This window comes from Syngnathus scovelli, chromosome 14 (assembly GCF_024217435.2).
Source record: "Syngnathus scovelli strain Florida chromosome 14, RoL_Ssco_1.2, whole genome shotgun sequence".
Classification (NCBI taxonomy): Eukaryota; Metazoa; Chordata; class Actinopteri; order Syngnathiformes; family Syngnathidae; genus Syngnathus; species Syngnathus scovelli.
In genome coordinates, this window is record NC_090860.1 from 3,817,501 (window position 1) to 3,841,463 (window position 23,963).

Here is a 23,963-nt window from a genome sequence, read left to right on the forward strand (position 1 = left end):
AGCCTGTGTTACCCGACTCCAGATACGCAAATGAAAAGGAAATTGTGAAGTACGGATGTTGGTAAAGGAAGAAAGTATTTGTGGTTGGATACTTTTGCCTCCTGATCAATGTTCCCTCTAATTTTTCTAGTGTCTGTGCAAACACACAAGCTCCCTGTGCACACTGTGGACCACTGTGCGCAACACCAGATTAAATAAATAAGTAAATTAATGAATACTTATTCATTAATTTATGAATGAATAAATAAATAAATGAATAAATAAATAAATAAATAAATAAATAAATAAATAAATAAATAAATAAATAAATAAAGTCAATGAGAACTGCGACTCGGGGTCGGATTATGTTTTGTGACAGCTCGTTCCTTTTCTGTCGGTCTTTTGCACTCTCCCACAATAATATACCGACCGATCCCCTGTCCCATATTGAGTCTTTGTACAATTCCAACAGCTTTCAAATTACATTTCTGCTGAATGTGACGCTTGAGGTAGCCAAACTTCGATTCAGTCCATATTTTTCCCTCCGTAAACTCGCCCACCACTTTGGCTTCACTGCATGTTTTGCATTGTAGACCATTCTCGCTCAAAAAAGAGAAAATCACACCCAGTTTCACCGTTTGTTCTTTTATTTGTACACAGTCCGACAACCATTCCATCTTAAAAGAACCGCCGCATCTCTTATTTACTTTGGCTTGGCGAGTGGATGTGTCACTGTTCGTTCGTTTTGCCATGATTAAGGGTTAGCTAACTTAGCATTTGCATCTCTTGACTCCGCCACAGTGTTGTTAGCGAGCTGACCTGCACGGCACGGATGGGCAGGACACATTTTCAGGCACTGTCTGTCACGACTCGACCCCGGTCGTCCTATGTGGTCTCTATGTTGTCATGGTTTCTGTTAGCGTCTCTGTGTACTCACTCCTCCCCTCCTGTGTATGCCCATCATGATCATGATCAGTGTGATCACCCTCACCTGCCTCTCGTTACCTGTCGTGTATTTAAGTCCTGTCTGCTTCTCACTCCCCTGTCAGATTATTTCATGTCTCTCGTCTGTCGTCTCTGTTCTCGTTATTCTTGTCTCCAGTCTTCGTCTCTGTTAGTTTCTGTACCCGTCTGCGATTCGGTCTGTCTGTTCCCCCTCATCTTCCCTTCCAACTCCCTTTTCCCACAATAAATCCTGGTCCAAGCTGCATTTGGTCGCCTTGCTCCATTCCATCTGTGACACTGTCAATGCTATGATTGGCTATGTAGCGTAAGTGAACCATATCATATCATTGGCTGGACACAGAAAGAAAATCATTGGTCCACTTAATTAGATTAGATTACGACTAACATTAGATATTAACCAATCAGTGTATCCTGAATTTTATTTTGTGTGCAGCATGGCGTTTCTTGTGCACAGAGATTTTTCGAGCAGTACGCAATCACGCAGCTGCACAGCTTAGAGGAAACACTGCCCCTGATGTTACCTGACAGGGCACTGATGGAGGCCACATCTTCGGCATCCTCGTATGTCAAGGACCCTCCCACATCCACCATGTGGGATGGAGCGGGATGGAGTCCACTCGAGCGTGATGGAGTCCATTCGAGTGGGATGGAGTCCCCACCAACCGGGGTCTCTCTTCCAGAAAATTCTAGAGGCGGCAGCGGGATCCGGTACGCGGCCCCAGGTTTGGCCACGTCCTTCTCCGAGTCGCTCCACAAAGACATCGGGCCGCCGGCTTTGAGTGTGTTCTCCTGCTCAGATGGCTCCTCCTTCAGCGCTTCAACCTACAGCAAGACAGGCCCTTTGAATTGGGGAACGTTCTTCATGTTGACTGTGCGCAGCGTGGCCAGGCCGCTGACCAGGCAGCAGTTGAGCAGTCCCAATTGCGGAGCGAGAGGATTGACTTGATAGCAATCAGTCCTATGCTTGCCCATGTTCTCGCACTTCCATGGCTTATCTGCAGAGCATTACGCCAGAGTCATACTCTGGATACACACAAGTCCAACCGCCTCAAGTCCACGTTTGTAGATCAACGAAAACATCCGGAAAGATGGTGAGTGTCGTCAGACTTTTGAATACAGATTCATCATGTCCCTATAGTACAGTGAGACTAAAAAATAATAATAATACTTTTCACATGAATCAATAATCGATTAATCATCTCGAGACCTTGCTAAACTTAAAAATGTCCTGCTGGCATCTCTGTTCACCACCAATTACCGAGAGTTGAGTGGACAAAATGCTCTTTTTTGCCTTTGACGGCCGGCCACTCCACAGACACGAGGCCAACCGACATCGCACTCAAAAGGATTGGACGTCAGCCGGCAACGTTGATGTCCGTACACCTTGCACCGACATTGAGCTATCTTGTATCGTTCGCTTGTATTTGCTGCTGTTGTTCTGCTTGTGTTCAAGTAGCACCTGTTTGATGGCTCATAATGATATCTCAGTTCAGGCCCGTCTATGGGATGTCCCACTCTGTGTTAGCATTAGGCTAGCAGACGGTTTTCATTACAAATGTGCGAATTTCTGGATTTGAAGCATGCGCCAAGAGTTCAGGTGGCACTCCCGTTCATTTTATTGGCAGAGCAAAAAAATGAGTGGTCCCCAGACATCAAATTCGGCTTGAGGAAGTGCTAATCAAGAGCTTTCTTGTCGATTTTTCTACCTGATAAGTCGCCAGCCTCTTGCAGTCATCTTCCGACTTCCAGAAGCCGCCGCCGAGCACCACCGCCTCCTCAGCCGGAGACCTCCTGCGGGGAACATACATTTACACTTCATTCTACGCCTCGCCACTTTCCTTCGTCCGGTGCAGGGAAGCCATTTTGGCCATTGGCGGACATGTTCTCCTAAAATGGCACATGCATGTAAACGGAATAATAAATTCATCAACAACGAATTTGGCCGCAACAGTGCTTTGATCGCCAACAAATCGTTTGGGGACAAATAAAATGGGATTTCCATGAATGACGGCAGATGGGTGAGAACCTCACCCCAAAATGGTGAAGCCGCAACAGAGCCCCGATTCTTAAGGCCAAAAACCCAGCCAAGTGTTGCTTTCAGCCACAGGTGTTTCGACTCAAGCGGTAGGTAAATGTAGCAGTTGAGGCAGTTTTTTGACTTTGTCGACCCCACCTCTACGTAACCGCAAAGAAACGCCTCATCATCCATGACATTGCGCTATCAAGCGTTACCGTGGCATCGACGGCGGCAGCGCCTTGGCTCCTTGACCCAGCGTGCTGACGACAGTGGCCCACGTCACATCTCGCTGCTCGCTCGACTGCCACTCCAACTCCTGAACAAACAAAACTTGATTAACAACTTCATACGTGAGTGAACCCTAACCCTCATGCCCGGGAAAACTCGTAGGTGGGTGACTCGTACCTCCCAGCACAGTCTTTGGACAGCAGCCAGGTCTGTCCCCGCCGGCGTTTTGGTCGGCACGTTGCCATGATGACAACTCATGTCATATTCACGGGTAACGGGCTGCACCTAATGAGGTGACCAGGGAAAGATGTACACACAAGAGCTCTCCTTGAGAGGGTGTGCAATGTCTCCCTCATGTGGAGGTGGGAGGAGGTTCTCATTTATTGCCTCATAAATTCAATATGCTCGTGTTTTTGCTACCGTTTGTTCAGACAATGCAGACTGGACAGCAGCATTTTGAACTGGTGCCATCCCGCGCCGTATATTCGACCCAATGAGCCAACAACCTTGTGGCTAGTCCTGAACGCTATGGTCACCGTTGTGGTTGACATGTGGGAAGTGCAAAGAATCCAAGCGTCTGTGAGTGGTATTATTGGGTTATTATTCCCGTAATGAGCAAAAGATACAAAGAGACGCGAATCACTGCTGCAGATTTATTGAGTATACAAGAGCGAGTCAGGACGGAAAAGAGCAAGATCTTATTCATGCACACCTATCAAGACTTCATGCTGACAGGTAAAAAAAAAAAACCTTGCACATGGTGACTTTAATGGAAAGTAATGCTCATGTCATCGGCCGTCAGTTGAATGATTAAACACGTCAAAGAGCATCTGCGCGGCCTTCATTGCGAATGTTTGCAAAGTTCAGACGTGGCGTGTGGAAAACACAAACAGCTGATTAGCATATTAGCAAACAGAGTCACCACGTGTGTCCATTAGTGTATGCTTCCTTAAAACCCCACTCCCAAAAAAAACACGTCAGGTTCATGTGGGTCGCCGGCTCTCATGCTCAACCCATGCATACAAGCGACATCGTCCATGCCACTCTCCGGATTAACTTTAGCCTATCCCATGCCAACTAGCCAATGGTGTCGCTGCAGGAGCACGAGGATACGATTTGTTCGCAATTGAACATTCATGTGTTCATAGCGCAAATACCCATGCATCGGCTAAGTGCAGATTACGCATCTAAATCATGCCCTACTCGGCCATTTGGGAGGAGCTGGCGTCATGGCGCTGATATAGCGCCTGCTAAGGTTGCATAAAATTGTCGTAGGTCCTCAGCAAACGCCTGGCTGGGCTATGAATCATCTGGGGCCAGGTGGTACACATTTTGACAACAGTCAATCAGGTTCCACCCCCCCCCCCCCCCCCCCCCCCCTAGAAAACGCCAGCGCCACCTTACGATGATTTGGATGCGTCATGGGCTTCTTCCGATGCCGGCACTTTGAACGAATCCAACAAGGGAACAAAGCAATACTCAGTGGTGTCGCACTTACAAGGCCCAACCGGCCAGGTCTTGTCTGAGCTTTGCTTTTCTGGAGTCAATTCCAAGTGCGTCGTGATCATCGTCAGTGTTCTGAGATCGGTTCTTTGTCCTTGGGTCTAGAATGGGGTATCAGCTGGGGCTCAAACCTGACATCATTAACTTGAGCCAGCGGGACGTCGGAGGTGTTAACTTGAGCCAGCGGGACGTCGGAGGTGTAGTAAAGGCTGCAATTCTAACTCGTGAAGAAGACTTGGAGGCTTTCTACATCTAGCAGAGTGAGCATCTCTGCTGGCAAGCAGCTGCACTTTTGGAGCCGGTGGAGATGTTTACCATGGCTTCGGGGTCCTTGGGATGTGTGACAGACTCCAGCAAGGATGACAAATTCTCAAAGCAATTCTGCTCTGTGGCGCCTGAAGCCTAAAGAAACGAAACAAGCGTTCGGCTCGGGGTCATCGACCTGTAACAAGCACCAATCGGTTTGGACTTGTGAGGAGAATTCCAAGATTGCGCTGGCTCACCTTGCTCACCTCCCTCACTTGGCTCACCTTGCTCTCCTCGCTCTCCTCACTCTCCTCACTCTTCTCCCTCTCTTCTAAGCTACTGGGCAGCTCGAGCTCCATCAGGGACATTGCCTGCCGGCTTTCGCCTCGAGCCCGTTGAGCGGGAAGCTGCTGGATGGATAGAGCCTGGATCTTCTGAAATGAGAGACACGCGGTGGGCAGCCTCGGCCGACCCGCTTGACGGAGCAACTCACCTTCTCGAGGTCCGGCAGCGAGGTTTGCAGCAGATTTATGAGCCTTAAAACAGTCAAGGTCTTATCCGTCTTCTCTGGAAGACGAAGGAGCAATTTGGCTTTCTGGAAATCGGTAATGCTGCTCCTCATGGAGCGGGTCCTCCGCTCGAGCATCTGCGCGGCGCCACGAGCTTTGTGAGTACGCGGGGGCCGGGCGCATTTGTGATGCACAAGTGACACGTCACCTTGAGATGTTTCTTCTTGGGGCTGGACAATGTCTCCGGGGAGCAGAGGAGGCTCTTGATCTCGGCCACATCTGTCTCCATTTTGACGGCTTCTGTCTCCATCGCCGTCACCTCCTTGGCGAGACGGCGCCGACGGACATGAACAAGGCAGCGACTCGCCATGTGGAAATGTTGAGAGAGGGAGACTCACGGCGGCGGCGCGCTCCATTTGCAACAAAGATTCGGCAAAGCTGTTCTGGACGGCCGCCAGTTGTCGGTCGGCTTCCGCCCGCTGCTCCCAATGAGCTGAGACGTCCACCACCTGAGACATCTGCTCCAAGACCGAAGAGAAGCTCTCCAAGGCGTTTCGGATATGCGCGGCGTCCTTCAACACCGTCTGTGGCGTCACCACACCAAAAGAGCGCGGGCAGAAGAGCGAGTCAGCGCAACTGCGACACTTACGGGGCTCAGGCTCATCTGACCTGCAGCACTGTGACGTGCTTACTCAGACATTTGGAGGTGGTGTACGTGCGGGGGGTGGCTAGCCAAGCCTGCGACTCCAACATCCAACTCTTGGAGCTGGTGATCATCTCCCGATGCTCCTCCAGCCAACTTTGCGTCTGAGAACAAGGCGGAACTTTGCATCGAGCCTGATCGGCCACAAAGAAATGGTGTCCAAGTGAAAGCAGAGCACAACAAAACCACTCTCCCACCTTGCCAATGAGCGCCGTCTTCTGCTCGGCCCGCTCAGTGAGTTGGACGCACAGCTGCTGCACCACTGCCAGTCGTTGCGTCAGCGACGGCGCGTGGTCCCGCACATCGGCCTCCAGCGCTGCCACCTGCGAGTGCCACTTCTTCAGCTCGTGCCACACCAGCTGCATGGAGTTTCAACAATGGGGCTTGAGGGGGTTTCCCGGGTTAGGGCGTGATGACCCCCGCCCCATCCACCTTCTGAGCCCGCTTTGCGTCCGCCATGTTGCAACTCCTGTCTTGTAGCCACTCCTGCACTGAGCGCAGGCCAACTTGAGTCTCCAGCAGCTCGGCTTTGATTCTGTGTGCGGGTCCGCTTGTCTCCATGGCCTCTTCAACCTGGATGGACAAATTGGGTAAGGCAGGCTTGCAAAGCAGGAATTCTTGTTGTTTCGCTGTGGAGTCAGTCCTACGAGTTTTGAAATTTCTAGACACCGCTTGAATGAAAATGGCGCAGACTCAGTTTACCTTAGCCTGAACTTGCTCCAGAGCCTTTTGGACCTCCTGCAGTCGTCCGTGGATCTCTGGCGGGACCACGTCCGACTCCAGGTACTTTGACTTGAGTCGCTCACGAATGCCCCGGACCAGCGCTTTCTGGACGCACAACTGGCCGTGGAGCACCTGAAAAGGTGGGCGAATGCAAACTTTTATTTGAAAGGTGAACGGGCCACGTCGCTCATGAGCCAGACGGAGCTCGTACCTTCAGTTCTACAATGCCGTTGCTTGGATCCATCTGAGACAAGAGGCTGTCAGCCTTTGTCAACCACACCCACACCACCTGCAGCTCCTCCTGCAATTTTTTGTCGTCCTCCAGCTCCAGCTTTATCTGTTCCAAACCATCTCGGCTACTCTGCTTGACCCTAAGGAACCACACGCAACAAACGGACGGCCAAAACAAATCAAAGCCAGCTGCCGCTCGGGGCCAGTAACCCGGACAACATCTACAAATTCAACTCCAATCCCAATATGGACCTTTTCGAGAATATTCACTCATAGCAGCCTCTTACTGGGCTGCACTGGTCGTGGCACATGTGCAGTGTGTAGCAGTGTGCTCCAATGGCATTCCCACATCAAACCCCGAGTGCACTAAGCAAAGTTTCCGTCAACCAACCTAAAGCCAAACGGAGAGCAAATAGGCGTCGCCCTCGCTAAAGGCCTGGGAGCAAAGGCGCTGGGTACCGCTTACCTGCCGTAGGCGGCCCGTATGGCTTGCAGATGCTGGCAGAGGGGTGTGGGCGGCGCCTCTTCCGTGCCGTCGGGGATGCCCAGTAGCCTGGCGACGCGCTGTTCCAGGGCACATAGTGCACCGTATTCACAGTCCAGTCTGTCCCGGTACTGCTCCCAGCACTGCTGCAGGTCAACCAGTTCTTTGGTGGAGGCCATCAAGGGGGCAAGCTCGGGGAGCTCCTCCTCTGTCTGCCGCAGCACGGCAGAGGCTTTCTCCACCTGAGAGACAACAGAGGGATGCTCCATTTGTGGAGTCCCCTGCCGATGCCAACGCAAAGCGTCTCCTTGAGCGCTCACTCAGTCGAGACTTTGGCTAACTACTTACGCTGCGGGCGATGTCGCTCCATTCGACGATCCTTTGCTCGAGTCTCACGCTGAGGCGCCGCGAGCCAAGGCAGAGTTTGATCACACGTGTCCAGGCAGCCGCCGCGGAGGTCTCCCGCTGCGCTTGGCATCGCTGTTCGGGACACCACTCCTCCATCTCCTCCAGTTGCCTCAGCGCAGAGTCCAGATCGGCCCGCAGGACCTGCAGTGGAGCAGAGCAGAGCGGAGCAAAACGGAGCGGTGCGTGTTGATAAATTATAACATAAATAGTTCACCACCACACGGCCCCAAGCACCGGCGTCGACTTCCAGGTGTGTGGCGGTGTGGACTTCATCCCCGGCACTTCCAGCCACGGAGGTGGAAGAGAGCTCCATAGAATAGGATCGAGCGTGCGTAAAAGCCATGTCCGAGCCCCATCCACCATCCCCGGACAGCCACCCGGCCGAGCGCCGGCCCACGACTTCCATCCACAGAGGTGAAAGAGAGCTCCGTAGAGTAGGACCGGGCGTGCGTAAAAGCCATGTCCGAGTCCCATCCACCGTCCTTGGACAGCCTCCCGGCCGAGCGCCGACCCCCGACTTCAATCCATGGAGGTGAAAGAAAGCTCCGTAGAGTAGGACCGGGCGTGCGTTTTTCAAACCTTCTGTGTCACTCCAAATCATTAAATCCTTCGTGCTCCGTGTCACTTACAAAGCCGCTAATGATGCCGGTAGTACGTAGGGCCCTTCGTCATCTTCGTCATCCCGTGATTGAATCTTTGTCCTTTATGTAAACAACCGTCGCACCGCGCCACTGACGTCACTTGAAATTCAAATTACAGTAATCCCTTGCTACATCGCGGTTCGTTTATCGCAGTTTAACTTTTTTTCTTTTTTTTTTTTTAATTTTGAAAATTTGTGAAAAAATTCACATATAAGTCGCTCCTCAGTATACGTCGCCCCCCCACCCAAACTATGAAAAAACCCGTGACTCATAGTCCGAAAATTACGATATCTAAAATGGTCCACTAGTTTCTGTTTCCACAACCTTGTATAATAAAGTGCTTGCATCCTCTTTACTGATTGACCAGTTGCAGAGGAAGCAATCTAAGTTGTTCTGTTTTCCCCAACGTCGTAAAACACCCCCTGCTCTGATTTGACCATAGGCCAGGGGTTCACCAAACCTGTCCACTCTCACCTCCACCCTGTTTTCTCTCAATAAATACTCTCTTGCAAGAATCCAAAGTCAGACTTTGTTCGAACATCGCTGTATGCACAGTGACGAATGATTTCTCCACTTGCAAGTGCTTAAAGGGCAGACTGTCTCCCGTGTGGTTCTTGCAAATAAGTTAGAGCGAGCACCACTCTAACAGTGCGGATCAGGTGACGGTTGCGCTCAGCTTTAGCACATAGATGCCTACCTGGTGTTCTCGCAGCCGCTCGGTGCACTCGTTCAGAGAATGGGCCTCACGAGAGACAAAATACTCCAGGCTGGCTTCTGCGTTCCTGGCATGCAGACTGATTCCCTCGAGGGATTTTGCGTATTTTCTGTTGTTCTCGGCACAGCTGTGGAGCACATTTTTGAGCAGTGAGACTACTTCTTAGAGCGGCGTCAGGTGAGTAAAAGTTCAACCTGCTGAGATTCTCCAGCTGAAGGTAGCCTTTTGCTTTAAGTGTGGACATCCTCACAAGGAGTTGACTCAAAGTACTCTCCTGGAGACGCTCTACCCCTAGCGGGGACAGGGAAGGATCGAGGGCTCAGCTGGTCGACGTGAGTCTGGAAGTGATCCTCCAGTGAGTCTAAGATCTCTTTGGTTTCCTCCAGCTTTTCACCACAGACTCCAGGAAAGAGCAGCAGAGAGATCTCAACGTCCCTCAAGAACTGCAGTGCTCGTTTGACAGTTTGGGTGTAGTTTCGCAGTGATGTCCTGGCATCAGAAATGTTGTCCTAAAAGACAAACAATTTAGGTCAGACTTTGCCTTTTGTCTAAAAAGACGGAGACGGATTCAGTGAGGCTGTTATAGAGTAAACGCAGCAAGCAAAAAAATACAAATGAGAGTCCTTCGGCTGAGCAGTCCAAAGGACTCTCATTTGTAGCTTCCTTCCTCGAGAGGTTCCAGTGCTCTCATTCGCCACTCAAGTGTATTTTTCAGAAAGACTAATTTTTGGAATTGCCTATGGATCCCCGCTTCGTCTGGCGCCATCAGCATGGGCTTCTGGAGCTCCCGGTGAGCATCCCCAAGGAAGGCTCGCATTGCTTTCCTCTCCGAGTCCAGATCCAGCTCTTGAAGCAGTGCGCACTCGACGGCGCCGAGACCCTCAAAGATTTTCGTCTTCGTGTTTTGAAGGCTCTCCTCATTTTGCTGAAGTCTGCGTTGCTCGGAGCGCAGCTGAGCGGGGTCGAGGTCGGTGGAGATCATCTGGAGTTTGGACACGACCTCCTTGCAACGCCCTTTGATCAGAGGAAAATGACACAGAAGCTTGTGGTAGGTCTTGTAACGCTCCTCCGCCCGTGTGTCTTCTTTGGCCTGACAAAGTTGCTCCTCCATGGCCTTTTTCAGGGCCTCTGCATTCTGCCTCATGTAGAGGTACTTGTGTTGCTCGCTGGCCTTCAGTCGCAGGGCTGTCAGTTGGTTCTGAATTTCAGCAATGACTGAGTCAAATTCATTCGTCTTCTCTTCCTGTGTCCAGGCCCAGAGTAGGCCAATCGTAGAGCGGTGCTCCAAAAGCTGGTCTTGGAAGTATTCCAACACCTCCAGCGATTCTGTCAGGGTGGGGAACCTCAGTTGGTGCAGCTGGTCTTGCATCTGCCTCAGGCTATGTTCAACCGTGACAAGCTCCCTCTCGCTGGAGTCTACAGACCGTGCCTGTTCCTGAAACTCCTTCCTCTCGGCCCGCCAGCAGCTGCCAATGTTGCTGATGTCTTCCCGGAGCTGGGTGAGTTTGTCAAAGAGCTGGCAGCTCTCCGCCACGCTGAGCTCCGAAGCTATGCCTTTGGTCTGCATGAAAAGCGCCTCGCAGGTGGCGCACTGCTTTTCCACCTGGATCGGCACCTCGTGGCTCTCGCCATCAGCAGTCGCAAAGTCCGTCCGGACGGTCTCCAGCGTCTCTCTTTGCAGATGAGCTCCCACCCAGTAATCAAGATCGGCAATCCGCTCAGCCACTGCTTCTCTGATGCGCAGCTCCGATTCCAAGTGCGCGGTGGCGTCAGTCAGCTTCTGGATGAGCGACTTTGAGTGTTCTTGGAGACATTCGAGCATGGAGTGCACGGCGGGTATTTCCTCCACTCCTTCCAGCTGCGGCAGGAGTTCCGTCGCCGCCTTCACCTGTAACTCGAGTTGTCTGTGTTTGGCCATGACTTGTGACTGCAGTTTTTTCAAGGCCCCGAGCTGATGGTGCACCTCCTCAGGGAGCAGAGGCACTCTGGTGCACATGCCCTCGATGCTGCTCTCCATCTATTGGCCCATGAGAGACCGTCCCTCCCCAGGGTCAGGACTTTCTTGGTGACGGCATCGCCGCTTATCAGGATTTTAGAGGCCATCCACTCCTCCGTAAGACAAAGTTGGTCCTTGATGTTGGCAAGCGCTTTCTTTATCTCGTCTCGTTCTTTGGGCCATACGTTTGAGGGCAGCGCCTCCGACCTCTCCTTCAAGTGGTAATACTTGACGTGGGCGGCTTTGACCTCAGCGTGCGCAATCATCAGCTGCGTGACTTTGGCGCAGTCCCACGGGGACCCTTCCAGCTGTTGACTGAGCGATTCCAAGTGTCCCCGCAGATACGACAACTCCAGCAAGAGATCGCTGCAACTCCGGGCCTGAACATCCGACCGATGAAGTGCCTTCTCTGCGGCGCGCTCCAGCGCTCTCCAGTCCTCTTGTCGAGTCTCAATCGCATTCTTTGCAGCTGCGCGGTGCGCATGGCCAAGGAGAGGATGCAGTCTTGTGTGAATGCCCAGCAGCTCCCCAAGGACACTATGGTTCTCCTTGAGAGCTCTCTTGGTGGCGTTCAGGCACTCTGCCTCTTGGTGGTGGCTCTCTGCCGGGGCACTACGAGAAAAAACACTTGAGTCAATACAACAGATATAAAGCTTGACTTTCCTCTTCTGTCTCCAAACTATTTGGTTTGTAGTGTCTTTTTCAAAGTTTAGCTTCGGTTTTGCTACTTCTTCAGGTGTGACACTTCTATCTTTGCCCTCACATGGTCTTTCATTGGCTTGTTGTTTTTCTCATTGGAGTGTCTGGGCTCCGGAGGTCTTTTTGTTTGTTTTTGTTTGTGATCATTGTCACGCAAAAGAGCAGACAATTTTATGTTGGGTGCCATGAAAAGTTACGACAAGTGGTCAAGGAGAGCCGCAGCGCCATGCGCACGTTTGTAGGACAAACTGGTAAGGGCCTGCTGTAGGCCACACCCCTCGCCAGACGCACACATTGAAGTTGAGGGACTTACAGTCCGGACATATCCAGTTGAGCTGCCCAGTGTTCCAAGGTGGTCTTGACTTTGTCGTTTTGTTGAAAAAAGTTCTGTACAAGCTGAAGCCGCTGGACTTGGTCTATTACGACGACGGCTGCATCGCGAGCAGCTGCACTCCAGCGCTTCTCCAGAGAGTCACCTTCCGCTTCCAGCAGGGCGGCCTGCTCCCTGGCCGTGTCATGACACTTCTGCGAGTGAGCGGGCAAACATTTTAGAGGCCTTGTGGCACTTTCTCTCATCCTTGGCATCAAGTCTCACCTTAGCCTCCTTCAGCTGCCGGCTCATAGCAGTAACCTGGAGCTCGGCTGAGCGATTCCTACAGCTCACAAGGTTTGACACAAGGCCGCATAGCAAAACGTTCGGGTCGCCACTTGTGGAGCTCATCAGCTCTACTAGACAATCATCACACGAGTCCTGTGAGGGCAGATTTATTTGACAAGGCGATGAAAAACTTTTCATTCTCTTAATCAGACAAACGCCAGCCGCCGCGTACCTCGTGAAGGATTTCCATCTCTGCCGTTGCCTTCAACTCTGAGAAGATGTCCGTCAACGAAGCTCTTTCTGCTACGTCAGTGTCCGACTCGGACCTCTTGACGCTGGCTTGGCGCATCTGCAAAGTGTCACACCTACTGGCGTCTTGGCTTTGCTCCGTTGGTGCATCCTTTTGCTGGGCTTCTGTTTGGGCTGCAGCGAGCGCCTTGGGGTCAGGCTGGCAGGGAGCCTCAGTGAGCTCTGGAGATTCTTCTCGTGCCATTATCATCGAAGTCTCACCTTGGCTGAACTCATTCGCCTCGGGGTAAGGCTGGCAAGGAGCCTCAGCAAGGCTCTCTGAAGATTCTTTTCGTGGCATTGTCATTAAAAACTCAACTTGGCTTAGCTCTTTCATTTTGCTCTCTTGCGTCACAGCCATGTGGGCGTCAACAAGACTTGCAGCCAGTGGCACTGTGCCAATTTCTTCCGTTTGGATGAGCTGCGGTGGCTTCTCCTTGTGGTTGCACTCCGCTTTGTCTTTTTGGGCAACAGACACGGCTTTGCCCGCGTTTCGTTCTGCGCTGGTGTCTGGCTTCCCTCCCGGAGACATTTCGTCGTCTGTGGCTTTCTCTGGCTCTTCCACCGCTTCTGTTTCGAGTTTGTCTTTGTTTTGCTCTTGACATGCTTTTATCTCAACTTGTACAAGACGCACATGGGGCCCCATGTGAATTGTCACAGGAGTACCTTGCAAAGCGCCCACAGGCAAGGAGGCTCCGTCGTGCTCCTAGTTGTCAGTCGGTCTTTGCAGGTTGATCTCCGCCTGGCAGGTCTTTTCCACGGCCTTGTCGCATAATACAATCTCCACCAATTGTGCTGCTAAAACCATGGGAGATTCCCCTTGCAGTGCAGTCTCAGCAGAAAAGTCTTTGTCCATCTGAATATTCAGTTGTAAAGCATCCGCTGGAACTCCATCTTGAGACAGGCATCTTTTTGCGTTGTTGTTGTCAACCGCAACGTCTTTGGCGTTGGCTTGGCCCGCTGGTTCCCTCGCAACTTCGAGCAGTTCCAACTCAGTAACGGCTTGCATGGGTGAGCTCACTTGTGTGATGCACAGAGCTTGGGCTGACTTAGCAAGATTTTTACCTTCATCATTTTCAGAGGCGCCTCGCTCAACAGCAACTGGGCTTGTCTCAATGGGTCTTGGGGCGACACTGTCTGATAGCTTGCCGTCCACCAAAACAGAAGCCGCGGGCTCAGGGACAACCACGTTAGTAGCGGCGAGGTCTGGCTCACCGTAGAGTGAGGCAGCTTTGTGTTTGGGGGACTTTGGAGGTTCTTGTGGAATCATCTCGCGCTTTGCCAATTCTTCAGCATATGCCACGTCGGCGCATCCGAGCCTCTCGGGGTGTCCCTCTTTGGGAATTGGCGGGGGGGCGGTTGAGCGCTTTGGCTTTCTTTTCGGTGGCCGTGGAGCCGCGACTCCTTTTGTTTGCTCACTACCATCTTGCAACTTTTGCTCTGCCGTTTCATGGAAATGGGGCTCGGCGGCCTTCAATTTTCTTTTGGGTGGTGAAATCTCTCCTTCCGCTTCAACGAGTTCAGAGCTGGGAACTACTGAAGCTGAGGATGTTCCCCCCACTTCCTGAGGAAGTTCACTCATTGCAGACTCAATCAGTCCCATGCCGACTGTCGCTTCCTGACTCGCAGACTCCTTTTGTGCCTCCTCACAAACTGTGTGCTCTTGAAATGTTTCTGCTGCATATGCTAGACCTTCCCTGGCTGCTGTTGGCCGCTTTGGAGTAAGCATGATATTTGTTGATCTTCTTGTGGGCGGTGAGAGATTTCTTTGGTGCACAGTAGCAAATTGAGCGATTCCGGCAGCAGCCTCTTCTGGGTGATTTTGCTCAGATACTATGTCAGCGTGTCTCGTTGCTCTGACAACCTCAGTCATGCCACAAGCTTGCCCACTTTCAGAGACTTCTGTTGCTTCTTCGCAGACTGGATGTTCCCGGTCATGGAGTTTCGATTCTTGTGTCGTCTCTTTTACAGGTACTTGTATGGAAAACTTGACGCTCTTTGACTTTCTTGCAGGTGGTGGAATCTTCCTTTCCTTCATGTGAACAACTTGAGAGACTCCTGTGCCAAAGTGAGAACCTGAGGATGTTTTTCTACTTTCCAATTCTATTGCAGCTTTATTGGAGATGGCAGATACAATGATGTCCGTGATAAAGTGAGCGACTTGTTCATTTGCTGCCGTTGGAAATGTGTTTTGCTCAACTGGAGACTTTGTCTCAGCTGATTGTTTGTTCTTCCGCAGTGGTGGCGCTATCAAAAACATCTTTGCCTCCTTGGGCTGAGCGTCCAGAGCGGCAATAGCACTCAGATGACCGTTAGGTGTGGCTTCACCCTTGGCATTGGGTTCCTACATGAAAAAAAATCACATGACTATTCCAGGAACAGCACTCACAAGCATAATACAAGGGATGTTTTCAACACGTTACCTCCTGACACTGAGACATTTTCAGCATCCCTGCTTCTCTGAGAACCTCAGAGATGTCTTGTGAAAGTTGCTCAAACACATCCCGGTCCAGGCAGTCGCTCAAAAACTGCCGCTGCTCAAATGCCTCGCCAAGAACAGCCAGCAGCTGTTGCCTTTCATCTTCTGGCTCCTAACAAATATCAGACGTGAAAAACGGAGGGAGGGCCCCAAAAGCGACCGCGAATGAGGCCCACCTGCAGGGACATGCCGGATTGCGAATGCTCGCTGCCATTCCAGTCCTGCAGCGCTTGCAAGGAATGGCTGAGACAGCAAGCCACGTTTGTGGAACAGCTTTGTTGATGCTGGCTCAGTCTTGACTCTAGACTGAAGGAAAACGCACGATTATCTGGATTACAACGACATTGTTACCAACGACGAATTTGTGACCAACGACGAATTTGTGACCAACGACGTCCGGTACAAGGAGACATTCTTTATGCAGACAGCAGAAAACAACCCCAAATTGCCACACAGCTCCTCAAACATGGAAAAATGATGGCACAGTCATACTGAAATGCTTCTCCATCTTCTTGGATTTGATTTGTGGCTTTCGGCTTTCTCTCAACTGTCTAGGAATTGATGTCCTGCAACTTCCCAAACAAAGCTTGTTTTGGTCAAGTTGAATGATGTGATTTTTTCTATCAAAGCACATTTTCATTTTTGTTTTAATTTCTTTGGTAAGTCAAATTCCTGCAGAACAGAAGATATAAATAGCAAACACCAGTTTCAGTGCATCCAATGCCTTACAAAGGACCGAGGCCCAAAACAGAGCCCTGGGGGACACCACAAGCAATATCCAATTAAGATGAAGAAACAGCACCTGGTTATCCTGTGCACATGCTAGCTGTGAAACTTGTACTAGCACACCTAAAAACTCTGCCAAGTCACTCCCAAAATGCTGTGTCCTACTGCCAAAGGCAAAAGATGAATGCAATCAGGTGGGCCACCCGGATATGAGATGATGGCTCTCCTTGAAATCAACAACGACCCTCCAAAGAACCCAAGTCCTGTCTGTTTTGTTTTTTCCAGACAAGCACTCATCCAAAAATTGGACACAACTTGCGGTTTTGAAAGTTAGAATGTGTCAGGCGCGCAACTTGTCGTGCGCGTGACTCGGCTTCGCTGTCTGGTACCTTTCATATTGCTGGCACAGGGACTGCACCATGATTCTTATTTCGCTGCTCCCTGTCGGCAGCAGCAAGCTCCCGGTTGAGCATGTCAATGTGGACACGGAGCTCCTGCAGCGACTTTTCACAATTCTGCCGGAATAGAAAGACGTGACGTGTCGTGGGTTCAGTGCTCGACGGTCAGAACGTGAAAACCCACCCGCAGGCTGTCCCAGTGACGCCGCATCTGACAGACACCATTCTGCGATCCGACGTGGCCGAGCACCCGGTCCAGAGAACTCAACTCCCATAGCAAGGCGGCAGCTTTCTCCTTCAGCTCATGGGTCCGATGCGCCGCCTGGCAGTCCAGCTCCCGCAGGCGGGCTTCACAGGCCCTCAACCGCTCCCTCAGGTACTGTTCCGAGGTGGCACAGAGCTCGCCCAGGTGGCTGACCGCCAGTGTCAGTGCATCGCCGCCTCCGGAGGTGCAGAGGCCGAGCAGATGCTCTCTAGCGGCATCCAGCTCCTTCATTTCTTTCTGCTCCCGGTCTACGGTCTGGAGTAAGGCCTGAGGAGAGCGCCGCGCCCAGCTCATCAAGACGAAAGCCCCGAGAGCCTGTTTCCTGGCTCATCCCGCCCGCTCGGCTGACCTTGAGTGTGTTGATGGCACTGTGAAGACGTGCTCTGTCGTTCGTAGGATCTTCCAGTCTTTTCACCTGCTCTCGCAACCAATCCTGCGCCGCTTCATGCTGTTCTAGCAGCTGGGCCACTCGCCTCTCGGCCACAATTCCTTGCTCCAGACGGGTTGCAGTGTCCTGATGGCAGGTAGGCGTGCGTGCCGAGCGCAGAGCAACATGTGTTCATCCGGCTGGCGAGGAAAGGGTGTGGCACAGACAAACTCACCGTTAGGTCTTGGAGCAAGGCCGAGACGGAAAACACCATGCCGGCGCAGGTAGAATCAGCCCAGTCAGGGTCCTGGGTGGCCTCAAACAGCTCTGCGGCCTGCACAACGTTTGGAACACAACCGGTGACTTGACTATCCACATACGAGCGACATACTGCCGTTGCTTTGAAGGACATATTAAAGTTCTACCCGCGTGCGTAGATCTAAGAGGAGGGGTCCCATGGCCGAGGCCTTGTCCAGCAGGGACCGGGCTCCTTCCGCCGCTTGACTGCGCTCACCCAGGCCGGGCCAAGGGAAGGCGCAAGGCAGACTGGACGTCTCCGTCCGGAGTTGGGCCAGACGAGCCTCGGCCTGTCCTCGCTGAGACAAACAGGACACCAGAAGGTCCTCCACACTCTGCAGTTGTCTAGTGGACAGCGGTGGACAAAAACTCAACAGAGGGCTTTGGGGAGGTGCCTGCTGCCAGAAAAGTACTTGAGTGTCCGTCAGTACCTGCTTGCCCTTTCTGCCGCCTGCAGCACAGTCCCAAACTGCTCCTGCAGCTGCTTGAGTTTGGTCTGCATCTGCAGTCTGCTGTCCTGTTCCAAGTCCTGGTGGTCGCCCAGGCTCTGCGCTCGCCTCTGCAGGTCCCACAGTGGACTCTCTCCGCTGGATCCAGAGCTCAAGATCATCTGGAGACACGACATGTGCACTGGTCTCCGGGTGCAGAGAAACCTGCGCTATTTGCCGGACCACTCACGTGCACTGTGTTGAGCCGCTCTTCTATCTGGGCCCGGCCACCTCGAGCGTCCATTCTACTGACACTGTCGAGCTGCGTCTGCAGCTGGTCCACCCAGGCTTGGGCGCCGGACACCTGGCTGAAAAAGGCTTGCAGCTCCCGGGAAAGTGAGTAGAGGACCTCGGCTTTGCTCAGGGCATTTTCGGCGTCGCGCAACAGTGCCGCCCACAGCTCCTCCAGGGCTGTGAGCGACTCGGGCTCGGCACCATGGCAGAGATCCCAACTTTGTTTCTGCAGCTCGGCCATCTTGCTGTCACCTTGTGGTTTGGAGCTCAGGATGTCCTGACACAAGGAGAACAGACGGGCTAACTCATGACCCAATCGCCAACAACGTTGAGCTGTTGCTCATTCAACTTCAGGCTCACGCATCGCCAGCTACCTGCGCCATTTTTATGGTGACTTGGGGGTCCTTGCCAAGATGCAGGGAATTGAGTTTCTGTTGCTTCTCTTGCAGCCAGGCTCGGACTTTCCGTCTGGCCTCTTGGTGCGCTTTCAGCCGATCCTCTTGAGCTATCTGCTGTTCTGCCGCGTGGAGCGCTGCCTTGGCAGCCTCGAGGATTCCCCTCCACTGGTCCTCGGCGTCCTGAACTGCCTTACGCAAAAGCTCCGGTCCGGGCTCCTGAGCACACACGCTCTGCCTCTTCAGCTCCTGGACTTTCTCATCTCCGGTGTGCTTGGCGCTAACAATGCTCTGATAAAAGATGATGACGATGATGTGCAAGATATGGGCAGAGACTACGGGAACGGAAGATAGTCACAGTCGTGACACAATTTATTGTTTATTTTTTTTATCCGTTAGTTATTAATCTATTTATTTATTTGTTTGACCTATTTATTTATTATTTATTATTTGAGCTGCTTAATATTAAGCTGTATTCTGTTATCGATGTATTGTTTATCTGTTTATCTATCTGTGTGTTTCTGTGTCTCACTGCTGGCTCTTGAATTTCCCTCTGGGGATCAATATCTGCCCCTCTGCCTCTGCCCTTGCGCCCGCTTCTGCCCCTGCGCCCGCATCTGCCGCTGCGCCCGCCTCTGCCTCTGCGCCCGCCTGCCTGCCTGTCTGCCTATCAATGACGGACATCTTGAACAAAACTCAACACTATCTATCTGACTATCTGTCTATCTGTCTGTCTGTCTGTCTGTCTGTCTGTCTGTCTGTCTGTCTGTCTGTCTGTCTAGTGCAGGCGGAATCTCAGTTAAGTAAAGTGAGGGCCATCTCCCAGCTGATGAGGATGCTTAAAGGGAGCGTCAATTGTTCCATGCAGCCCCACGAGTGAGAGGTGGCAAAATCCAGCTGGGGGGGTTTTGAATCCTGCAGTCGACAGTAGGGTTTTTTGAGTTTTTCCTTGCCCTCCTGAGAGTTATGATCAGGGGATGTTGAGAATAATTGTCAATTTTGCACGTGAAGCCCTTTGAGACTTGTGATATAGGGCTATATAAATAAACTTGACTTGACTGAAGGTGGCATCACGGCGGGCTCAGCTTACAATTGTCACGTGACCAGAAAAAGGGTGACTCGCGATTGCGCGCAACAATCAAACCAGCAGACCCAAGATGAAACCCAGAGGCAGCTCGCTGAGCAGTGAATCGTCCGACCGTGCATGTCTGCGGGACGTCAAGTGCGTCAGTCGATCGAGAAATTGTGTCTCGTAGTGGCGGCATTCACCTGCGCGGCATGCAGCCACTCTTGCGCTGTGGCTTGAGCAGGGAGCAAATCCAGCTGATGTTGAAGGTCAGCGAGCCAGCCCTCGGTTTCCTGCAGGAAGCTTTGGAATGCCTTCAGCTGAAAAGCACAAGATGCCATGAGGATCACAAGTAGCGGCAAATAACAAAAGCATTGTTGTTTCCTCATCACCTCCGAGTTTCTGGACTCCGCCTCTTGGTTGATCTGTGCCGTGGCCTCCTCCTTCAGCTGTCCGGCCACCTGCAGAACTTTGCGCCAACGTTCCTCTGCGTCTTTGACTGCCTGTTGAACTTGACATTTTTGGTCTTCGTCCACATCGTGGCGGTCAAACAAGGTCTGGCCGCGACTCCTCAGGTTCTCGACCAGACAGTCACCATCAGGTTTGGACTGCAGTACATCCTGGAAAACCGAGCAGAGCTCAATGGCCTCAAAAGCATTTATCCATTTTCTACCAACCTGCACTGGGCGGCGGCTGTATTCAGGAGGCGAGCGGACGCCAGCAGCTTGCAGCTGGCACTCTCGCTCTCGCAACCAGGACTGCATGCTTTGACTGTGAGCCTCAAAGTCATGGACAAGGCTCCGCATTTGGGCCTCCTGGCAGATCCTCGGGAGTGACTTCCACTGCAGCTCCGTGTCTTGCAGCAGGTGTGCCACTTCAGGATTACAGCCCTCATCAAGCAGGTGCTCCACTTCCCTCTTAAGCTCCGCGATTTGACGTTGGCCCTGCAGGTGAAGACGCAGAACCAGAAGCAAAAGTCATAAGATGGTGCCGCGAATGGCCGTCTCGGTGACTCGCTCTTTGCCACTTTGTGTTATTTTGTGTGTTTTTTGCAACTTCTGCTGCCCATCCAGGACAGTCTTCTCCTGGCACTTTCTCTCCGGTTTTCTCGTACTCAGGCAGTTTGATGGAGATTCTAGCCGAAGCGGCAGCGCTCTACAAGTTCTGCTGGAGACGGCAGCGTGGCAAGCGCGCCGGCGCCCTCGTGAAATTGAGGCAGAGAGGCTTCCGTGCTCCCTACCATCAATTCATCTGGCGAATGTCCGCTCCCTGGCGAACAAGATGGATAAACTGCTGCTTCTCATCCCAAGGAACCCGGACGTTAGCAGATCCGCCGCCCTGTGCTTCACCGAAACGTGGTTCAACAAACACATCCCTGACCACGCCGTACAGCTGCGTGGATTTCGGCTCCTACGCGCGGATCGCAGCACGGAGCTCACGGGAAAAACAAAGCGAGGTGGTCTATGCTTCTACATGAAGGTTGGTGTACTGATGTCATAGTGTTGAAAGAGTCTTGCAGCCCTCTCTTAGAGACACTTTTATAAACTGCCGGCTGTTTTATTTACCACGGAAGTTATCCTCGATCGAAATGGCAGCTGTTTACGTTCCACCGCACGCACGTGGGATCGAAGCCATGCAGCTGCTGGCTGACCAGATAACAGACATGGAGAAAAAACTCCCAAACTCACTGATCATTGTTTTGGGGAATTTTAACAGAGCGAACCTCACACACGAACTCTGAAAAATACAGACAGCACGTTACGTGTTCCATCAGAGGCACACAGACACTGGACCACTGCTACTCAGTAATAAAGGACCCATATCGCTCTGTGCCCCACCCATGCAGCTTTAGGACTTTCAGACCACTGTTTAGTTCATCTGATCCCAATCTACAGGCAGAAATTAAAAACTAAGCCTGTGGTGAGGACTATGCGGAAATGGACAGTGGAGTCAAAACAGGACCTCCGAGCCTGTTTTGACTGCACCCATTGGGGTGTTTTGGAAGCTGCAACTTCAGACCTGCATGAAATCGCCGACACTTTTGTGAGGACTTGTGTGTGCAGACTATGACCTGTACGTACAACAACAACAAACTGTGATTTACATCAAACCTCAGGATGCTGTACAAAGCCAAGGAGGAGGCCTACAAGGAGTGGGGAATATGACCTGTTCAGGCAGGCCAGAAACACATTGATCCGAGAGATCATGAAAGCTAAGAGTAGCTTGGCGAGACACCTCTCTGCCAACCCTGATCCCTCATCAGTGTGGAAATGCCTACAGAGCATCACAGGCTTCAAGAAAACAACCCCCCCCCCCCCCCCCCCCCCCCGGGAGGAGCTGCCTTCGTGCTTCCTGTGGAGAACCCAAGGCTTGCAAACCAGCTAAAAAGGTATTACTGCAGGTTTGAACGGTCCAATCACGCAACAGGACATCCTGCATTACAATCAACCTCCACACCTCCCCCCACAACCCCCCCGTTCACACCTCCATCGCCGTTAACACCGTATCTCTCTCTCTTTCAGAACCCGTGCCGGCACTTCAGATCTGTGAGGAGGAGGTGTGTCAGATGTTCCGGAGACAGAAGGTCAGGAAGGCACCAGGCCCAAACAGCGTGTCCTCCTCCTGCCTGAAAGTCTGTGCTGAACAGCTGGCAGCCACCTTTACACGGATCTTCAAAGGTTCCCTGGAGCTGCCTTCGTGCTTCAAAAGCTCCACTATCGTACCGCAAGAAGCCCACCATCACATGATTGATTACAGTGTGTACTCTCCCCATTGCTATTCTTTCTCTATACCAATGATTGCTCCTCAGGCGACTCTTCTGTGAAGCTCCTGAAGTATGCGGACGGCACCACTCTCATCGGACTGATCCGGGACGGTGATGAGACTGTGTACAGACTGGAGGTGGAGCAGCAGGTCCACTGGTGCAGCCAAAACCACCTGGAGCCGCGCAAGACCGTGATGAGGAGATCAGGAGAGACCCTTCACCACTTCCACCCCTCACCATCCTCAGTAATGCCATTCCCACCACAGACACCTTCAAGTTCCTGGGATCCACAATCTCCCGGGACCTGAAATAGACCAGCCACATAGACTGTGTCCGGAAGAAGGCCCAGCAGAGGTTGTACTTTCTGAGACAGCTCAGTAAGTTCAACCTCCCACAGGAGCGGCTGAAAACCTTCTGTTAGATAAATTGTATATATATGTTATCATGCGTTCCCTAATGAGTACTTATTAATAAAATTATTGCACAGAATGCTTGCTGTTTTGCCTTGCAGACGTCCACCAGACCACAACAAGTCATACGATGCTGTCTGGAGCTTCCTGACCTTCTACATCTCTGGGAATCCAAGAAAGCTGTTGATAGCTCAAACTATTTTGTTGATGTCTGCACATGGCATTTTGTCCTTGCACTCTTTTCTCATGGTGTCTTGTCTGTGACTTCTTATTTCACATAGCATTTTGTCCTTGCACTCTTTTCGATTCTCATGACATCTTGTCTATGACTTCTTTTTGTTTATAGAATCTCGTTTCTTTTCTCATGAGACAAAGCCCACGCTTCCCCCACCTCAGGGGCTAGTCTCACATTGTGGGTAGGGCATTCCTAAATAAAAGAGTGAGGAGTGCAATCAGGCCTTTAGTGTATTTCAGGACTGCTGTAAGTCTGAATGCACTCCTCGCGAGAAAAGACTCAACATTCTGCCTCACTGGTTTTGTCTGCTGATCCTTTTTCTGATTTTGAACCTAACAGATTTTTGGGGGCTCGTCCGGGATCTCAATAGACCTATTTCGGGGTTCCGGCCGACTTTTCGACACAGGACAAGTCCTTGGCCAAGGCATATAGATAGAGAAACCCTTTTCACGGGGCTGTCTCGATCAGTCGGTTGGACGCCGGAGTGGTTGACGAGATCATCCGAGGGGAAGGCCCAGCAGACTGTGAGTATGAATATTGATTCTGTTAAAAGGAATGAAAGTGCAGTGGCAAGAGGTCACTTGAAACCTTGACAATTCTATTCTTTAACCCTATCAAGTGCATTTAGAAACAGTTAAATTCTGTATGGGATGATGGAGTCCCCTGACGTAAACGTCAGTTAAATTCCACGGGAGGGTGGACTCCTCTGTTTTCTAAAGAAGTACAGGTATTTGGAGCAGTTAAATCCCGCTGAGGTGTCGTGGGGCCTCCTAATTAACCTTCCTAATGTGTTAGTTTTCTGCTGCCATCTTCCTCAACCCTTGTTTAGCTGGTTTGGCTTCTTTATCCATGAAAAGATAGGTTTTATATCTACTTTGAGAAAAAGGTAAAAATAAGTTTTCCTT

The 23,963-nt window shown here is 51.6% G+C and overlaps 5 protein-coding genes across 18 annotated transcripts in view; all 5 read right to left on the bottom strand.

Annotated features, from left to right (window-relative positions):
- The window catches only part of LOC125981349 (nesprin-2-like), a 7,997-nt gene extending 3,169 nt beyond the window's left edge, over nt 1–4,828 (bottom strand). For 3 of the 5 annotated variants that reach the window (XM_049741349.1, XM_049741348.1, XM_049741347.1), the window contains exons 1-5: nt 3,611–3,741; nt 3,368–3,475; nt 3,178–3,278; nt 2,652–2,736; nt 1,467–1,767 (exon numbers count right to left, since the gene is read on the bottom strand). In XM_049741349.1, coding sequence (XP_049597306.1) covers nt 1,467–1,767; nt 2,652–2,736; nt 3,178–3,278; nt 3,368–3,475; nt 3,611–3,661 — 646 coding nt within the window. In that variant the 5' untranslated portion in view covers nt 3,662–3,741. Of the gene's footprint in view, nt 1–1,466; nt 1,768–2,651; nt 2,737–3,177; nt 3,279–3,367; nt 3,476–3,610; nt 3,742–4,594 lie in introns of those variants that run through there. The other 2 variants (XM_049741351.1, XM_049741350.1) reach the window with 2 other exon arrangements.
- Nucleotides 3,830–9,696, bottom strand: LOC125981347 (nesprin-2-like). Of its 6 annotated transcripts, none has more exons than XM_049741341.1 (14): nt 9,548–9,696; nt 9,336–9,480; nt 7,938–8,138; nt 7,572–7,831; nt 7,086–7,245; nt 6,854–7,006; nt 6,584–6,724; nt 6,349–6,510; nt 6,118–6,255; nt 5,847–6,032; nt 5,657–5,770; nt 5,433–5,585; nt 5,197–5,370; nt 3,830–5,095 (listed from the first exon to the last, which is right to left on the bottom strand). In XM_049741341.1, exons 1-14 carry the CDS (start codon nt 9,595–9,597, stop codon nt 4,946–4,948), a joined length of 2,187 nt encoding a protein of 728 aa, XP_049597298.1. In that variant the 5' UTR covers nt 9,598–9,696; the 3' UTR covers nt 3,830–4,945. The 6 variants fall into 6 exon arrangements, 4 of the variants coding, with proteins under 4 accessions (XP_049597298.1, XP_049597299.1, XP_049597300.1 ...); XM_049741342.1 differs by having other exon boundaries at nt 5,224–5,373; XM_049741343.1 differs by having other exon boundaries at nt 3,830–5,135; nt 5,224–5,373.
- A 27-nt stretch (nt 9,697–9,723) lies between these two features.
- LOC125981350 (myosin-9-like) lies at nt 9,724–11,513 on the bottom strand. Its single transcript, XM_049741353.1, has 2 exons — nt 10,091–11,513; nt 9,724–9,862 (listed from the first exon to the last, which is right to left on the bottom strand). The coding sequence occupies exons 1-2, from the start codon at nt 11,368–11,370 to the stop codon at nt 9,790–9,792; spliced, it is 1,353 nt and encodes a 450-aa protein (XP_049597310.1). The 5' UTR covers nt 11,371–11,513; the 3' UTR covers nt 9,724–9,789.
- Nucleotides 11,514–13,315: 1,802 nt separating this feature from the next.
- On the bottom strand, nt 13,316–19,969 carry LOC125981348 (titin-like). Of its 2 annotated transcripts, XM_049741345.2 has the most exons (5): nt 16,722–16,903; nt 16,529–16,654; nt 15,590–15,719; nt 15,358–15,525; nt 13,316–15,278 (listed from the first exon to the last, which is right to left on the bottom strand). In XM_049741345.2, the coding sequence occupies exons 1-5, from the start codon at nt 16,760–16,762 to the stop codon at nt 13,641–13,643; spliced, it is 2,103 nt and encodes a 700-aa protein (XP_049597302.1). In that variant the 5' UTR covers nt 16,763–16,903; the 3' UTR covers nt 13,316–13,640. The 2 variants fall into 2 exon arrangements, with proteins under 2 accessions (XP_049597302.1, XP_049597303.1); XM_049741346.2 differs by lacking the exons at nt 16,529–16,654; nt 16,722–16,903 and adding an exon at nt 19,853–19,969.
- A 101-nt stretch (nt 19,970–20,070) lies between these two features.
- Nucleotides 20,071–23,963, bottom strand: part of LOC125981346 (plectin-like) — a 41,215-nt gene continuing 37,322 nt past the window's right edge. For all 4 annotated transcript variants that reach the window (XM_049741338.2, XM_049741337.2, XM_049741336.2 and 1 more), the window contains 2 exons: nt 20,327–20,593; nt 20,071–20,269 (listed from right to left, as the gene is read on the bottom strand). In XM_049741338.2, the coding sequence (XP_049597295.1) occupies nt 20,221–20,269; nt 20,327–20,593 (316 nt within the window). In that variant the 3' untranslated portion in view covers nt 20,071–20,220. The remainder of the gene's footprint in view (nt 20,270–20,326; nt 20,594–23,963) is intronic.

Coding starts and splice junctions, on each gene's coding strand:
- LOC125981347 (XM_049741340.1), bottom strand. CDS start 9,597: ATGTCCACACTTAAAGCAAAAGGCTACCTTCAGCTGGAGAATCTCAGC. Junction 6,256..6,348: donor AGACGGCGCTCATTGGCAAG/GTGGGAGAGTGG, acceptor CCTTGTTCTCAG/ACGCAAAGTTGGCTGGAGGA. Junction 5,771..5,846: donor AAATGGAGCGCGCCGCCGCC/GTGAGTCTCCCT, acceptor CGTCTCGCCAAG/GAGGTGACGGCGATGGAGAC.
- LOC125981348 (XM_049741345.2), bottom strand. CDS start 16,762: ATGGTGTCTGTCAGATGCGGCGTCACTGGGACAGCCTGCGG. Junction 16,655..16,721: donor GTCACTGGGACAGCCTGCGG/GTGGGTTTTCAC, acceptor CTATTCCGGCAG/AATTGTGAAAAGTCGCTGCA. Junction 15,526..15,589: donor AATCCGGCATGTCCCTGCAG/GTGGGCCTCATT, acceptor GATATTTGTTAG/GAGCCAGAAGATGAAAGGCA.
- LOC125981350 (XM_049741353.1), bottom strand. CDS start 11,370: ATGGAGAGCAGCATCGAGGGCATGTGCACCAGAGTGCCTCTGCTCCCT. Junction 9,863..10,090: donor GACGAAGCGGGGATCCATAG/GCAATTCCAAAA, acceptor TTTGTCTTTTAG/GACAACATTTCTGATGCCAG.